A 17709-nucleotide genomic window follows, 5' to 3' on the forward strand; every position below is an offset into this window, starting at 1 on the left:
AAATAAAGGCTGCAGGACAGCTCTGATAAAGGGGGTTTCAGATCTTGATACCCCAACTAGGCTGTGTAATGTGAAAACATGTAAATGTGTGGACTGATCCCAGAGTAGCCACTCTGAGGGTTTCAGATAGGTATGCATCTTAGGGAAGCCGCAGAAGCTGCCTGAGTTCCAGTAGAGTGGGCTCTTACCAGCATGGGTGGATCTGATCTTGTTAGCTAATAGCATACCCGAATACAATTAGATACCCACACACTTAGCTTTTGGGTAGATCTTGCCTGAACTTTCATCCTATCTGCGAATGCTACAAATAGTCTCAGGGAGTCTGAAAAGTTTGATCCTGTCAAGGTAAAATGAAAGAGCCCTACAAACACCAAATGTGTACTTTCTAGTTTCTCTTTGTAGTGGGACTTAAGAAAACAGGCAGATAAATCATCTGATTTAAATGGAAGGCTACCACTTAGGAAAAAACAAAATTAGCATGAGGCCTTAGGGTACTTTGTCCTAACAGAACACACTAAGACGGAAAAGACATGAGAGCCTGCATTTCAAACTTTCAAATTCATGTTATAGCCACTTCAGTTATGTCTGCACAGCAGCTAGGAGGTGCAAATCCTAGCACAGGTAGACATTCACATGCAAGCTCTGTTCAAGTTAGCATGCTAAAAATAGCAGCGTGGCTGTGTTGTCCGGCTTGGGCTAGCTGCCAGAGTACATATCCACGGGGTCGGGCGAGAGTGTATGCGAGCAGCTAGCCTATGTCACCACCCAGGTTGCCACATTCATACTGGGTTTTTACACCTCCTAGCTGCTATGTAGACATCTCAGGCCCTCTTCGGAGATGGATGCAGAGTGAGCAAGAATGAGCATGATGACAGGGATGCAAAAGGGAAAAGGAGAGGGCTCTGGGACTGGGGGGAAATAAGAGCCTTAAGGAACTTAAAAAGAAAAGGAGTACTTGTGGCACCTTAGAGACTAACCAATTTATTTGAGCATGAGCTTTCGTGAGCCACAGCTCACTTTAGTCTCTAAGGTGCCACAAGTACTCCTTTTCTTTTTGCGAATAAAGACTAACACGGCTGTTACTCTGAAACCTGTCATTAAGGAACTTAGCAACTGTGGGGAAGGAGAATATGGTGTGACCCCAGAGGGAGGGGATGTTGAGCTGATATTGAGCTGATATTGCTCAGTGTACTCCTGTGGAGCTGACTGATAGCCCTGAGTTAGTGAGAGAGAGTGCATCATCCACAATGGAAAGAAAAGGAGTCTTTAGAGGACATAGATGGCATTGCTCCGCCCAAACAGGACATCTTTTCCACTTGGCTGCTTGTATTAGTCTAATAGAGTCTTTTCTGAACTAGTGTGCTCTGACCTCCATAGAGCAGCTTCTCTCCATGATGATTGGCAAGCCAGCATCTGCCCTGTCAAGTGCAACAAAGCTGGGTCCAGATGTAGAAAGTATCCTTCATTCTGGGAGATTATGATAGTTAAAAGAGATGAGGATATCTGTGGCTGAGTGGACAAGTTCATGAGGTTCCAGTACCAGAACTGTCTGGGCTGGTTTTAATATGATCATCACTGCTGAATCCTACAATGTGGTTTCTGAAAATCCTTGGTATTAATGGTATCAGTGGATAAGCCTAGATCATTCCAGGAGTCCACAAGTTGAGGAAAGTATTTGACAGAGAACCTAGTTCAGACCCTGCCCTTTGAGCAAAACAGCTGACGTTAACCTCTGAGGCGAACAGATAGACAGCCAGGTGACCCCACTTACAGAAAGAGGTTCTGGATGACAGAGTCCATGACAGTCCATTTGTGGTTTGCTTGTGAACTGTCTGTGGAGATGGTCCTAGGACATTTTATAATTCTGGCAGAAGCAGAGGTACTGGAATGATTTGGTGGCAAATGCACCAGTTCCAAAAACAAACAGTTTCCTGGCAAAGAGGGAATGATCCTCCCTGTCTTACAAAACATTACTACATTGCTACTGTATTGAGAGCTGTGACGTGGACTGTTAAACCCCACAGAGTGGGAAGGGATATCTGTGAATGCTAAACCCATAGCTCTGATTTCTGATCTTAAGATTCCAGCATTAAAACTCTAAAGCCTAAAATGTCTTGAGTCAGCATGAAGCGATTAACAGCTACAGCATAGTCAAAAGCTTTTTGATTAGAATATCTTAAGGTGCAATCATTACTGGGATTCACTGTTTGTTACCATCTACTTTAAGTTCAGAGTCATTTTTGGCCTTTTTAAAAAATAACATGGCTTTATGAATGACAACTGTATGACAGCATAGGTTATCAGCAAGTACATTTATATGATTGTGAGTCTCACCGGAAATCCAGACGTCTTGGGTCTGAAGATGTCCCAGGTGAGTTCCCCACCCAAACACGGAAGCATGTGTCATGAGCATCTTGGTAGGAAGCTACGGGCAAAACAGTACTCCCCTTGCACATCTGGAAAGGGTGCTTCCCCCAATTTAAATAAAAGAGAGCTTCTCAAGGACCCTATACTTGAAGTTTTGAGGGGAAAAAAGGAAGGAAGGAGTGGACTTTGTATTTAGGGGTGCATATTTTGCCATCCCTGTGAAAAACTGCCCAAATGTGGCCAAGTTTTAAGTCTCTGGGGGAAAAAGTCACAGCTCTTTATACCTATCCAGAAGAAACTTCAGATTTTTGCAGCTACAATCTCCACGATTTCATCCACATTGGGTATGCTCAACAGTGCTGATGAACCACATGGGTATCAATATGATGCAAAGAGATGGAATTTGTTTTTCCAGTTTGCTTTTTAAAAATCTAGGAAATTACACACACAAAGCCATTTTAAAAGAACGTTAAGGTTGTAAAGTCAAGTGCCCAAAAGAACGGAAACACCAGAATTAAGATGGCTTTTGCAATTCTAATTTAGTCTTATTTTATATATGTATTATAACCGTCCTTATTTATGATCACATACCATTTTGCCTCACAGGATTCCTACTTCATTCAGTGCACAGAGTGGACCTGCTCTAAGGATACAGAGCTGCGTAATAAAGGAGACTGTCTTGTCCATGAAACAATCTCTGTGAAGACGACCCAGGAGCTTTGGGCAAAGACTGACTGATATCTCCTTTTTCCATGACACTGTGGAAGTCAGTCTCTGTGTCTTGTCACAGCTTTCCTTAAATTAGCTCCAATGGCTGGGATGCTAGCAGTGAACAACACACAGAAAAAATCTGGCACCAGGGTAGAAGAGGCATAGCTAAAACCCAGAGCTTCATGGGCAAGTCAGAACTGCCTCAAATTTTCAGGAAGAGAACCAGCCCAAATGTCATGGACATGGGAGAGGACAAGATCCAAAATACAGCTTAAATAGCCACCTATTTCTCATGGTGTATATGTTAGGTGTATAGCGATAGAGCACCAGTTTGAGATCTCAGTATAAATTCTCAAGTGAAAATGGATTTGGTGGACTCATTCCAGGTAGCAAATTAATATTTGTCCAAATACTACAGTCTAAAATAATTCGCAACCTGTAAAGGTTCAAAGAAAAAATATTTCACTAGTGCTTCAGCATTAGGTGAGATGTGTGGGTGACAGTATGTTAGATGATGGAAAATTAGCTGGTGTTATCTGAGCTTCAACAAGCACCGCTTGGAGAAGGTTCTAGTGTCTAGCCAGCACTGGGTGGCACGTCTTCCATGAGTGGAAATATGCAGAGGCCAAAATTCTCTAATAACTTTTGACAAATTTTCAATTGCCACACTTTCAACACTTCACAAACTTCACAAAACCATAACTTTGAATTACTGACAATAACTGAATCATTAGTACAGATATAATTCTGTCATGGTGGTCACCACTGTCATGGAACTCAGGAATTCTGCCATTTACATCAACTCCATCATGAAAGCTCACCACTGTCACAGAACCATGAATTATGCCATTTATCCTGCTGCCATGCATCAACACCTCATTAGTTCACTTTGATCTAGTCCTCTTTGAATGCCACCGCCCCCAGTAATCTCCCCCCAGATCACTCAATCACAACACACACACCCCCAGTCTCCTCGATCCCTGACCCCCCTCTGATCCCAGTCCCCATCCCCCCTCCAGCTTGTCACTGGAGGAAGAGTGATCAGGATGAGATGCAGAGGGCTTGAGTTGATCTCTGCAGAAAAACTGGCCAGGGTACAGGACAGCGCCGCCCTCTTCCTGCTAGGACGAAGAGGCCTCTCGCCAGACTAGGGCCTTGGGGCCTGGGACCTGCCAAGTGAAGCACCACACCCAGGTAGCAAGTCCCAGCAACCAGCTAGGAGGGAGATGGGGAAAGGGGGGAGAAATCAAGGTCCAGGGGACCTACAAGAAGGAAAGAAGGTAGAAAATGGGAGCTGCCGCTACAGGGAACCCAGCTACACTGAGTGGAAGAGAGGACAGGGCAGACCCCCCCTCCCACCATAATTCAAGCACTGATTAACAGTTAGTTGGTTCAATCTGATCTAGTCCTGTTTTAGAGAGGACTATATCAAAACAAGCTAACTGCTAATGCATGGCAGCTGGGTGTACAAGGTTGCCATGACCATATGGTAAAATCATCTATTTTTTACCGTGACTATGCCATGAATTATGTGTAATTTTATCATGACAACATCATACCCCTAATCATTATAAAAGGAATGATACCAAACTACGCTTGCAATATTATCTTTTAACAAAATGTTGTGGTAACTGCAATTATAGCATGCCACTAGAAACATTGATTTAACTGACAACTGTTCATTTAAATACAACATTTGCTTACCCAACTAGCTATTAGAAGTTAAAAAGAAATACTCACACAGGGAGGAAACAGTTCGATGTCTTTGTGGAGTGGTTTAATCCAATCTAGTGGAGCATCTTCTCCATTGCCATAATCGATATATAACACTTGTGCTTTCTTCTGCAAGATATCCACCTTTTTTACCAGTACTCTGTTCCAGGTCTACACGTGAACAAATGATATTCTGGATGTAAAAACACAACTACACACACATTATATTCTCCACAAAAGGAATAATTTCAGGAATTACTTTTACTCCATCAAGTTGGCAACAAAGTAAAAAATATTGATCCGTTCTGAAGCAACTCAACTGAACCAAAGACTCATTGTACAGCAATAGTTTTGGGCAAAAGTCATCTGAAAAAGAATTAGTACTGTCACCAAGACATGGTTCATTTCAAAGCACAAAACATTCAGGATTCAAGCAAGTCTGCTCCAAAGAAATTTCCACCTCCTCCCTCCGCCCCCCAAGACAGACACCACATATCATTACAATGCTTCTAACAGCTTAAGAGTCTGGTAGCATTGAGGGAAAGGAGGAGGGGGAAAGAAGAAAGTATAGAAGATGACAAGGGGGGAAATAAGTTGTTTTACTAAGGGCAGATCTTCACTACCCACCAGATCGGCGGGTAGCGATCAATCTATCGGGGACCGATTTATCGTGTCTCATCTAGACGCGATAAATTGATCCCCGAAAGCGCTCCCCATCTACTCCGGAACTCCAGCTTGCGAGAGTCTGAAGCGGAGTCGACGGGGGAGTGGCAGCAGTCGACTCGCCACCGTCCTCACGGCCAGATAAGTCGACCTAAGATACGCCCACTTCAGCTACGCTATTCGCTATTCGCGTAGCTGAAGTTCCATACCTTAGGTCAACCCTCCACAAGCGTAGACCAGGGCTAACAAAAAAACTGCTGTCAGGAACGTCAGGCCACACACCAGGTAAGAATCAGAAGTAAATGGGGAGGGTCAAATGACCTGCACTAAAGGTTAAAAAAATTGAGGTATAACTCTTATTTGCAGGTTGTCCCATTGTACCAATAGCAAGATAGCCCATCATGGTAAGTATTTTGACTTGCTTAGGGTCTGTTTAAAAAGAAAATTAACTTAATAAAGAACTTAAAGAAAATATTACATGAAAATGAGCTGCTCTAGGACAACGTAAACTATCTCAAAAGACAAGAATTTCTACAAGGTTGGATTTCAGAATGTGCAAGAGTATAAACTACACCTGGTTTCCAAATGCTACAACAGATTCATCACTCAGTGCAAATGCTGATAACAATGGGAGTTACATGCAACACAAAACAGAATACATAAAACTAAGTAAACACACACAATTTAAAAGGTATTTAGGACGTTTAGATATTTACAGTCCCACATTCTTTTAAAAATGTTTATCAGGCCCCAAATAAAAAAAAAAAAGTTACCTGATCCAGAGAATATTTTGCAACACAAACTTCCCCTTTGATAGGAATATATTCCTCTTGGTTAACAATATTTGCATAACAATCTTTTAGTTTCACAGTAAGTTTGCTGATATGTTCTAAAACTTCTGGAGAATAGACCTGTATATAAAATTCACTTGGGTTCCTGAATTCTGTGACTGTACCCTAAAAAGAAAAGCCATACTACTGAAGTATCTAACATTAATACTTGTCATCAATAACTTACCGTGTTTACTATTTAATGGACACATGAAGAGTGTCTATATACTATAAATATTCTGTATCAGTTAGAACTGGTAGATGTACACTACTGATGCTAGGAATGTCCAGTTCTGTACTACCACCCCCATCCCTTTTATAGCACTTCCATCTGTAGATGGAACAACTCTGAAAAGGATGGGCCAGGATTGCTATCCACATTTTACGTGTGAGGAAACAGACACACAGAGGTGAAGTGACCTGTCCAAGAAATAGATATGAACACAGAAGATGCTGACAGTGAAATGTATCAATATTTTCCAAAAATAAATGTAATCATGCAGTGGGTGGCAAGGAGAAAGTACCTGTATTTCCATAGCTTTTTTGAGCCCTAGGTTTTGCAGATCAGAAAGCATTATTTTCTTGATGTCGTCATCTATCTTGTGTGCATCAACAGGAGGTAAACTGCCCTATTTAGAAACAAATATAGGTGACTTCTAACTTGGAATTGTCTACATATTACCTGCTTCAGGGTAGCTCTTTAAAACATTTATGCTTAATTAAATTTTCAAAAGTAACCAAAAGTGACTTAGGTACTGAAGAATTTAAGTCTCAGAGAAAGTCAACTTAGGTGCTTTTGAAAATTTTATGCCCGAAATGGAGCACAAAGACACTACCTTCCTTCAACTCTTCACCATTTGCTCAGAATAGCAACTCTTCTGACAAAAGTGAGCACTGTTCTATAGAGAGGAGTTTGAAAGCACAAGGTACAAGCATAAAGTTTTGAAGTCTAAAAGAGCCGCAATTGCCTTTGGTATTGGATAATTTACCAATTTTAAAAAAAAATGTAGGACTGCTCTGCTAAAAAGTTTAACATGACCTGTAAATCTAAATGAAATTAAACGCACTAAATCTAAATTAAATTAAACGCACTTAACTCCCACTGATTTCAGTATATACCTAATTTGCAGACCATAACAAAATGGCACCATATTTAAATTTGTACCTTACTATTATATCATAAAATACTCTCTCTTCTGTACACGAACAAAGGGATCCCAATAATGGCTTATCAGCCTACCTCTATACTGGGATCCATATCTACTAAAGCTTTTCTGTGACATCCTATATTGTAAGATGCATTTTTCAATGCAAGAATAAAATGTATTAAATTTCCTTCACTGTATTAGTTGGTAGTGCATGTAGTCTTGCACAACCTGAGATTTAAAACTGAGCTGAAGCTAAACACGAATGGAACTCTGTTCTTTATACATTTATTAAAAACCACGAAATAAGAATGTATTCAATTCATTATCAATATATCCTCTTTTGCAAGGCACCTTTATTTAATTGACCTTTATTGTCAATTAGCATTTGCTGTTTCGAATCAGAGTTATACTGCAATATAAGCACTGGAGGTCTGGACTATTTTATATGGCTATATATAAACTACCATCAAGGCAAAGAAAGAAATCAGACCTATAACCTTGAATAAGGATTTAAAGTAGAAAAATTAACGGAAAGCTAATCTTACCGGGAAGCTCAGATATATTTATACCCAATAGTTTGTGCAGACAAGTTTCCCTCCATTTACCTTCCAAAAAGGAAAAAGTTATGATGGAAGTTGGGTGAAACCTTGTTGAAGCTGATGGCCATGATAGTGCCCTTCATTAAGAAACAATTAAGCTACTTTTTTGGAGTAAGATAGCTGAAATAATAGGAGCAACTGCCCAAAACACAGACAATATGCAAGGCCAGTTGAAATCTGAAATACGTGGGTGGAAAGGTTTCAGTGGAGATGGAATACGAACACAAAGGCCTGGGTATTGTCTGCTGGAGTAACATGAGTCTGTGGGCAGAAGCAGCAGAAGAGAACGCTAAGAGAGGGCTTTTTGACGAGTCTGCTAGCTGGAAAGAATCCTGAAACTACAAGCAAAGAAAATTGCCTCCTATGTTTTTACTCTGAGAAACATGATGATGTGCACATTCTAAATCAACAGTATTGCATCAAAGAAATACCCATCTCATCAATTTCTCTTCCTAGCAGAAACAACCCACAAGTTCCCGAATAACTGCTAACCGCGTGGGCTGAAAAAGGTAACAATATACAATGTGTTAGGAAATGTAAAGCATGTAAGTAATGTTTCTGATTTAGACATTTTATATTTCTGTCTCCCCTTCAAATCAGAACCTCCACTACCGATGTCATCTACCATACTCTCTCCTGACACAGGTAAGAAAGATCCAGCAATAACTGAACTCTACTTTTCTCAGAAACTTCAGTTTTAAACAACCATTTTGGAATGTTGCTTAGACTAGCTTGTTTGATTTGAAGCAACAGTGTATTTTGAAGCGATCAAAATTTCTTAACTTCCTATTCTCTTCACTATAGTGAGTTGAGCATTATGATGTTTAAAACATTACGACGTTTACCATAACACATTAAACTTAAATTCATCCTTATTATATCCAACCTGCAGTGAGCTTCTCCAAAAAGCAGAGCCAATTAAAATAAAAGTTAACATTCTGTACCTTAAAATCAATTTTATTCTTAATTTCACCAGGCAACTTGGCATTATCTTCACTTTTCTTTAAACTGAAATAAAGCAGTTGATTAAACTATTAAACAAAGTCACAACAGTATTCAAGAACCAGCAAATAAAGAATCAAGCCATTTTAGTAACAGGTACTTATAGACCCAAAGCAAAATGACTTAAGTGTTGTAAACGTATGAGTGTCAACCTGCATCCTAGATCCACAATGAAGACTGCATAATAAAGTAAGGTAAAGGCCAGCTTATTTTATTTTTTTTAAACCATACTTCACAGCTGGTAACTAGCAAGAACAGTTCTTGCATCTGAAGTCAGATGTGGGAGGTTATTAATTGTACATTTAATATATATGCATGCTGAGGTATGTCTCACTTTTTGTAGTGATACATTTTTTAAAAAATTCTGATCATGAAGATTTTATTTTAATTTTACTTTCTTGACATGAAAATTAATGCAACTTCACGGCTAATTATTACAGAAAGGATATAAACTTAAAACAAACAGTCTGGGCCAACAAGTTCTCAGACTACGCTGAAAAACAGCAGTATGGTGTACCAACTCCTCTATGAAACTTTTCTTCTCCAGAATCTCAGCTCTCTTTCTTCTTTAAGTCTCTAGTTATGGTTGTGACAAAAACCTCAAACACTAAATGAGAGTTTAGACTTGACCTCAAGTTAATTGGCAATTAACATGTTTGTAAAGGTTTGTGTGGGTGCTCCCCAAAGGTCTGTTCCAGGGTACAAATGTTTGTTCTTTACCTTGACTGAATCCCAAGGTAAAGGGCAAATGTTTGTATCCATGGACCACCTCCTCTCTCACTAGAGAGCAAACATCATTCTTGGATGAAATTCTGTCCCTGAAATTCTGTGCCTGAAGTCAATGGCAAAACGCCCATTGACTTCAATAGGGCAGGATTTCATTCCATACAAGCACAGTTATTGTACACATGGAAGAGTAGCATAACATAAGCATGTAATAGATTTGAACTTCTTTTACCACTATGCAGCAGCTGCAAATAGAGGTAGTACCACAGTGACACAGACAGGCTCTGGCTGCAAAAAATCTATATTACTAGTCAGGTAAGGAGGCAGAAAAAAAAATTCAGCTTGACTTTTCCCACCCCAAATTCGTTTGCAGTGCTGTAACTTAACAAGAGACATGTTTTCACTTGTAAACTCAGCAAATTTTATATTTAGCCATTCAGACACAGTATAAAGCTCTATGTGGTCATTTTCAGACACCTTTCTGAGCCTTTTTTTTTTTTCCCCCCTAATTTCCAGCCCTCTCCTGCCTCATTTTCTTATGATCATCAGATTTACAATGTAGTGGAATATCTTTCAGTATAAGACCAAGCAACATAGATCATTTAAAGGTATTTGAATTATAGTAAAAAAATTAGAATTAAATCAAAAGTAATTCTCATTTGCCTATTTTTAAGATTCTCTGAGTTACAAGATTTTGCTTTAACATCCTAAACTTACTTTTGTTTAATTGGCTTGCATACAATACCATGTGCAGACCAATCTTTCTTCTGGCAGTCTGTAGAACAATAATATGTCTGTTTACATTGAGAACATCTCAGGTCTCCTAAAATTAAAAATTAAAAAAAAAAGTCAGTACTGTGCCTAACCTAAAGAAGGGAAGAGGCACAATCATGGCTGAACAAAAAAAGTTGTTTGCAGTACTGTATCTGTGTTGGACCCAGGATACGAGAGGGACAAGATAGGTGAGGTAATATCTTTTATTGGACCAACTTGTGTTGGTGAAAGGGACAAGCTTTCAAGGCTCGAAAGCCTGTCCCTTTCATCCACGCAAGTTGGTCCAACAAAAGATCTCATCCATCTTATCTCTCTCAAAAAGAGCTGAGAAGTTATAGAATACATATTTATTATTAATTTAATATACCATTATCTTTTTGTTTTTGAAGTCTGTACTTCATTAATTTTTCACTGAAGTATTTGCTTTTTCATCTGTGTGGTGTCACCATGGATTTCTCAAAGCATGGATTGACTGATTGATTGGACTGATTAATAGTTTTGTCCGATGCTTTTTAATCTTTGCTATTTATGTTTTGCAGAATTACTATGCCAATGTAAAATATCAATTTCTTTCAAAAAGTGAAAGTCTGGGGGAGAGGGCTTAATATCTACATTTTTATAAGAGCCTTTTGCACATATTTACTTGAAAGCCTCGTCCAACTTGAGTACTGTGTGTGCAGGCCTAAGGGATAGTAATTAAGGCTTACCATACAGACCGCAATGATGGCAAGTAGTCATCCGAGGGGACGGCGTTAACGAATTAAATAGTTTTGAATCGTAGCTTATAGATAAAATATTCTCAGGGAAATTCTGTATCTTCTTCTGCTTTGTGTGAAGCAAGTCAGAATTGGAGCTCTGTAAGAGAAGACAAATCTCAAATAATATTTTGTAACAGGAACTCAAAGCTCTAAAGCAGTAATATTCCAATACAGAATACCTACAATTCTAGAACTGCTTACCCTAGTATAGAAAAGTTACAAGTTCACAAAATCCCAAAGCACATGCTATTTTCTTTACAAATAACTGCAGCTAAAGCTACCAAATCAAGTTTATAGTATTATTTAATTTTTTAAGTTTTATTTAATTAAGGTTCTGATCACACTTTAAAATAGCAATGAAACTTGAGACATTTAAAGCATATTCTTAATTTTTAAAAACTAATATAGAGCGGTTTCACTTAACTAACAAACTGTGGATCACAGTCATTTAGGGGTACCTTTTGATTAACAAGAGAAGAATGCCAGGATCTACAGAGAGACTGAATAATTCTTTTCATAGTACAAATTTGTGTAGCTCCTAAATGCTTTAATCCAGTAAGAAATCCCAACCCTTAAAATGTAAACAGTTTTATTCTTACAGTGAAATAATTTATCTGTTTATTTAAACTTAAATAATTATGCCAACACATCTGTTATGCTGTAACCCAATTGCAGCAATATTTTGGATTACCTATATAATAAGATTCAGCTATTTTGACCCTATGAGATATACACTTACAACAAGGGGGGTATCTATGCCATGCCAAGAGTCCTACACTATTGTGATATCAGAGATAACTAATCACCACCCTTATTCTACAGCTAATTTTCATGCAACAATTTTACTGGTTGTATGAGAGAGACTACACAGATGGTATATTACTTGGCCTAACTGCCACTTGCACAAATCAACAATCCCCAGACACAAGTCTACACAAACAATGTACACAATAATCCCAAACACACACAGGCCCTAACTGCAGCAAACATTCTTCATTCTCCATGCACACAAAACACAAAACTCCTACCACAACCCCGCCCCAGAGACAAACTCCAAACATCACTCTGAAGCAAAGAATGCCTGTTGAGTCAGTTTGCAGTGATAGAAACAGCTGCAAGTATGTTTGAAAGCTCTATTTAGAATATCACTGGGATTCACAGTCTGTTACTGTCCAATTTTTAAGTTCTCAATCATTTTTGGCTCCCCCCTGCCCAAAAACAAAAATTATGCCTATGCAACAGCATGGCTTTCAGCTACTAGTTTTATTTACGATTCTGTAATTAGACCATTTAATAAATAATGCATCAGCAAATTATCTTACATTTGATTCTTACACCTAATTAGATAACAATTCAAACAAAAACATCGAGGAGTTCGGTGGCACCTTAAAGACTAACAAATTTATTTGGGCATAAGCTTTCATTGGTAAAAGTGTGTATTTACCCACGAAAACTTATGCCCAAATAAATTTGTTAGTCTTTAAGGTGCCACTGGACTCCTTGTTGTTTTTGTGGATACAGACTAACACGGTTACCACTCTGATAATATAACAAAAATATAATTACAAAATATAATATAAATATATATATAATATAATAAATATAATATAATATAAAAACAAAATATAAGTAAAGTAACAATAAGCGTCATGCAAAAGCAAAGAAGTTCTGAAACTCCATCTTTGCCAGCTACTATCAGTACTGCAACAGAGTAAAGAGTAGGCGATTTTGGCTATGTCTACACTACAGACCTTACAGCGGCACAACTGCAGCTGCGCCACTGTAAGTTCTCCCGTGTAGCCGCTCTATGCCAACGGGAGAGCTCTCTCCCATCGGCATAATTAAACCATCCCCAACGAGCGGCGGTAGCTATGCCGGCAGGAGAGCATCTCCTGCCAACATAGAGCTGTCCACACTGGTACTTCTGTTGGTGAAACTTATGTCAGTCAGGAATGTGCTTCTTCCGCACCCCGACCAACAAAAGTTTTATCAAGAAAAGTGCTATTGTATACACAGCCTTCATATGCTATTCAGTATCTCTTTGGTAAAAAGATACACAGCATTAGTTATAAAAAATGTCAGTTTCAGGTCTCATATGTGGGGGCCTCAAACAGATTTTAGACATTTAAAATTAAAGACCTTACCTCACAGTAGCTTGAAGGCTGGCCTACATACAGTTTTTTCACCAATGTAACTAAATCAGGTTCGTGGCAGTTTAACTTAAATCAGTGTAAACCCTAGTGTGAACACTCAGATCAGTAAAGAATCAAATAAAGACATTTTAAAAATCTGATTGAGAAAATGCTATTAGCAAACTGGTATTTGTCAATAAGTTAGAGAATGCTGTTTGTGCCAGTGACTATGGAGAGAGAAAAAAATATACCGGGAGAAGAAGAAAGACCAACAAAAAGCAGAGCAAGACAACAGCCAGAGAAAAGAATTATGAAACCTACAGAGCATGATTTTGAAAAATGCTGAATAGAAGCGAGAAATATAACATAACTAGCCCAGAAAGAAAGAATTTACAACAGATATGTACATTTAAAAGTAGGTAAATCACAAACTTCTCTAACATTTGTCAGGTTTTTTTCCCCGAAACTTTCGACATTTTATTTCATGTGAATACAATATATTCATCTGTCTGAAAGGCCAAATGTTAATTTTTGCTCACCTGGATTAGGTTTGGACCAGCAACCTATAGGTAAAACAGGATAGAGGACCTGGGTCATTCAGTTTCCCTACATTTCATGCACCTCAAAAAATTAGCATTTGTGACCTCTTCGAGAGTATGAACATCACTTTAGGACTCACATAAGTCTTATAATCCTTGAGTCTGTAAGAGTGTATTTGATCCAGGATCTTTCTGGACCACTAGCCAGTGAAGAAGTCAATTTATTGGCCTAGCGGAGAACAGATGGCCTCCAACAAAACAAGCGTCTTTTAAACGTTCATCTTTGTCAAGTCAGTGATTTTCAGAGGAATATTGGAGAAGCTACATTATAAGGTAAATATGGATGGGGAGGGAGATTAAGTGCATCTCTCAACTTATGTCTTTAATTTTGACCAGTGCATTGTATCTGATATTGTTAGTAAATCACTGTTCCAATGCCATTTCTAAATTTGAGCCATAGGTAACTTCTCATTAAAACACTTAATATTTTTTCTGATATTTACTCGGCAGCTTATAGACTACCTGTAAATAACAATGGAAATTTTGCTTAGCTACTGGGCATTTATGTTTAAAAATAAGTTAAACGTGCAGTCTAACTTTATATTTTAAAAAGTACACAAATAAGGTCACTTGTAAGCAAGAATACTGCATCTGCAAACAACAGACGGTTAATTGTAAACTGAAATGTGATGCCAACAGGAAAAAATGGAGCAAAAATAAACACAAATGCAAATATTCTAGCAAGGCATAAAATATAGCTGATCATTTGTTAGCACTATACAAGCTAACAATTTGGCACAAAACCCCAACTTACAGCATTTTCCTCCTTAGTTGAAGGTGTTAACAGCAAACTACTTCTACCACTTATGCTTTCCACTGAGTTTCCTAAAAACAAAGAAGTGTTTATAAAATGGTCTGATTTCATAAAACCAAGACAGGAGTAGTATTAACAGATTGTCTTATGCTTTTTGTAAACAGACAAAATATTATCTGAAGCTAAGAAAACTGAAGATCTTCCATTTCTACTAATTAAGAGCAAGGAATACGAAAACACAAGTGCCACAGCTTTTTGTTTTATAACTGACTAACATTAACTTTTGACACAAATCATTCTTACCAAATACATCACTGAAACTAAAGTATCCTCACATAATAAAAAGTAGATCAGTCTATCACTTGATACAAGACATTGGATGAGTAATTAAAATCATGCACCCTTACAAATTGCACCACTTAAATGACTTTAAAAAAGAGTATGACCCCAAACACAAGATTTAAAGAAAGCTCAAATAAATCTGTTAGTCTCTAAGGTGCCACAAGTACTCCTTTTCTTTTTGTGGATACAGACTAACACAGCTGCTACTCTGAAAACAACTAAACATTCTGAATTGCCTATCATTAGACCACCCAATATTACAGGAACAGAAATATTAGCTAAAATAATTGTTTCTAATTTTCTCAAATGCACAAAGTGCTCTGTAATTCAAGGGTATGTCTTTACTGCACAGTTAACCTGGTGACTGGCGCCTAGCCTGGACGTGAGTGTCCCCACAGCAAAGCCATACCTGGATTAGTGTTTCACACTATTTCTGCACTCACCTGTGTGCCTAGGAGGGGCATAGCCCATGATTCTTTGTGTTGAGACACTCAAGAATTCTTTCCTAGGACTTTTAATTGTGGGAGAAACTGTTTGTCCTGGGGAGAGGCCGGGGAGGAGAGAGAGGCGCTGAAGTAAGAGCACTGGAAGACTATCAGCACCCAAATGATTCTGCCTGCATCCTCACTGCTCTGCCAGGTCCAGAAGCTCCCAGCAGCTCTGCAGCGCCAATTTTGCAGGGGAAAAATAAAATTCTGCACAGAACATTCTGTGCAAATTCTGAATTGCGCAGTGGTGCAGAATTCTCCCAAGGGTATTGTATCCTTGTTGTTGTGTGAAAGACTTACACAAGCAAGGGAAAACTCCAGGTATCAAGACTTAAGCAGCCCCTGAAATTATTAACTTTTTTTAAATCACTGGATTACAATTTGATAGTCTCCCTTTAATGAGTTTTATTCCTTAGTCAGATACATTTACAATTGTTGTGCGTAATTTTTACATATACACATGCATATGGCAAATGAATGTTATCCCATTACCAGGTACTCAAACTGTATTCAGATTGATTACCTTTATCAAACTGGAATTTCAGATTAGTGAGGAAGTTTATTAAATTAGCCTTTTCCCTCCCTTCTGCAAACTACATGTCTGGGCATGTTGTATAGTGCTACAAAAGGTAAGTCTTCACATAGCTACAGAAACTTACCCTATTTAAAAGGTGTTTTATCTCACCTGTTAGTGTTCCCTGGCTCATCTTTGATCCAAACTCTTCCTTGTTCAAGTCATTCGCCACTCCACTCTTGCAATGAGAGCTAGCATCTCCTGAACCATTCTCACGACTAGTAAAGAACTGTTTAGTTTGCTCACAAAATAAGAAGTTTTTGTTGGTTAATCCAGAAGTTCTACCTCCAAGATCAGGGCTTTTCACCCAGAAGTTGGGATAGGTGCGAGGGCTTCTTAAGGATTCATTTGGGGCTTTGGTTTCCTTGCTCTTTATATGATATCGTCGGTTCATCTTGTAAACATCCACACCCAAATCTTTCCCTGACATCCTACAAAGTTACTATTTTGTAATTACAAAAACCTAGAGGGGAAAAAAGTAGTTAAAACATGTGTTAAACTGGATATAGCATTCAACTCTGACTTTTAAAATACTTAAATATAGCTTAATTTTAAGGAAAGTTTTAACAATGCTTATTAAACTAATGAAGAAAATAAAGTATAAATGATTATCCTAAAAGAAAGGTGTATTAAGTTTCTTCCTTAAAATTTCAACCATTTTTATCATTCCAGATGGAGGATTCATTCGTTAGTAAAAAACTCTCAAAGCGGTAGTGATGGTAGACGGAAATAAATCTGTCTCTCATTGAGCTGTCCATATTTTTAGTAAACCCATGTCTATGTTAAGCTAATACTAACAGCATAATTCTGAGAAAAAATTGGAGCCGTAACACTTAACTGTTATACTCCCCTGTTCTTAAAGGGCTAGAGATAAGCAACTGAAAGCAAGTGTTCTGAAGTATTACAAGTTGAAATATTAGGAAGAAAATCCAATTTCAATTTGGCAAGGATTATCTTGGGAGTATACTGTAGCAGGCTCTGCTTTTCAATGATTTTTTTGGCATTTGGGACTGGTCTCCAATGGAAAGTTAGGCTGATGTTAGTCACCTTATATGACCCTAACAGTGCACGTGTCTGCACTCAAATTTATCTCTGGCCGACATAAGCGCCCTGTTACAGTGACGCAGTAACCCCACCTCCTCGAATAGCATTGAGCCATGACCAACATACTGAGATTGACACAGAACAAGTGTAGACACTGCATGACCTATGTCGACCTTAACAGTCCTCCAGCAGCTGTCCCACAATGCCTGACAGCTCTGGTCACAACTGTGAACTCCATTGCCCAGGGGTCATAAAGACCAGAACCCACCCCCTTAAGTGTTTATTTCTGAAATGCCCTTTCCCAACTGCCCAGCCAGCAGCTCTCCTTTGTTGTGTGCAACTGTCCAACTAGTCATGCCTAGAAAGTTATACTTTCTAGACACTCCTGCCTGGAGGTATTATGGCCTGTGAGGAAAAGAGGCTGTGCATAGCTACAAAGCAACTGACTACATTTCTACATCTATGAAAAACTGGATAGGGGAGGC

General features: G+C 38.5%; 1 protein-coding gene across 9 annotated transcripts in view; it reads right to left on the reverse strand.

Annotated features, from left to right (window-relative positions):
* TDRD1 (tudor domain containing 1) overlaps positions 1-17709 on the reverse strand; it is a 61688-nt gene that overhangs the window by 40388 nt on the left and 3591 nt on the right. For 5 of the 9 annotated variants that reach the window (XM_043550940.1, XM_043550942.1, XM_043550939.1 and 2 more), the window contains 9 exons: positions 16292-16643; positions 14777-14847; positions 13963-13986; positions 11241-11388; positions 10477-10582; positions 8976-9039; positions 6809-6913; positions 6228-6410; positions 4819-4962 (listed from right to left, as the gene is read on the reverse strand). In XM_043550940.1, coding sequence (XP_043406875.1) covers positions 4819-4962; positions 6228-6410; positions 6809-6913; positions 8976-9039; positions 10477-10582; positions 11241-11388; positions 13963-13986; positions 14777-14847; positions 16292-16610 — 1164 coding nt within the window. In that variant the 5' untranslated portion in view covers positions 16611-16643. The remainder of the gene's footprint in view (positions 1-4818; positions 4963-6227; positions 6411-6808; positions 6914-8975; positions 9040-10476; positions 10583-11240; positions 11389-13962; positions 13987-14776; positions 14848-16291; positions 16644-17709) is intronic. The other 4 variants (XM_043550947.1, XM_043550943.1, XM_043550944.1 and 1 more) reach the window with 1 other exon arrangement.

The sequence above is a fragment of the Chelonia mydas genome, chromosome 7, assembly GCF_015237465.2.
Source record: "Chelonia mydas isolate rCheMyd1 chromosome 7, rCheMyd1.pri.v2, whole genome shotgun sequence".
Taxonomy (NCBI): Eukaryota; Metazoa; Chordata; order Testudines; family Cheloniidae; genus Chelonia; species Chelonia mydas.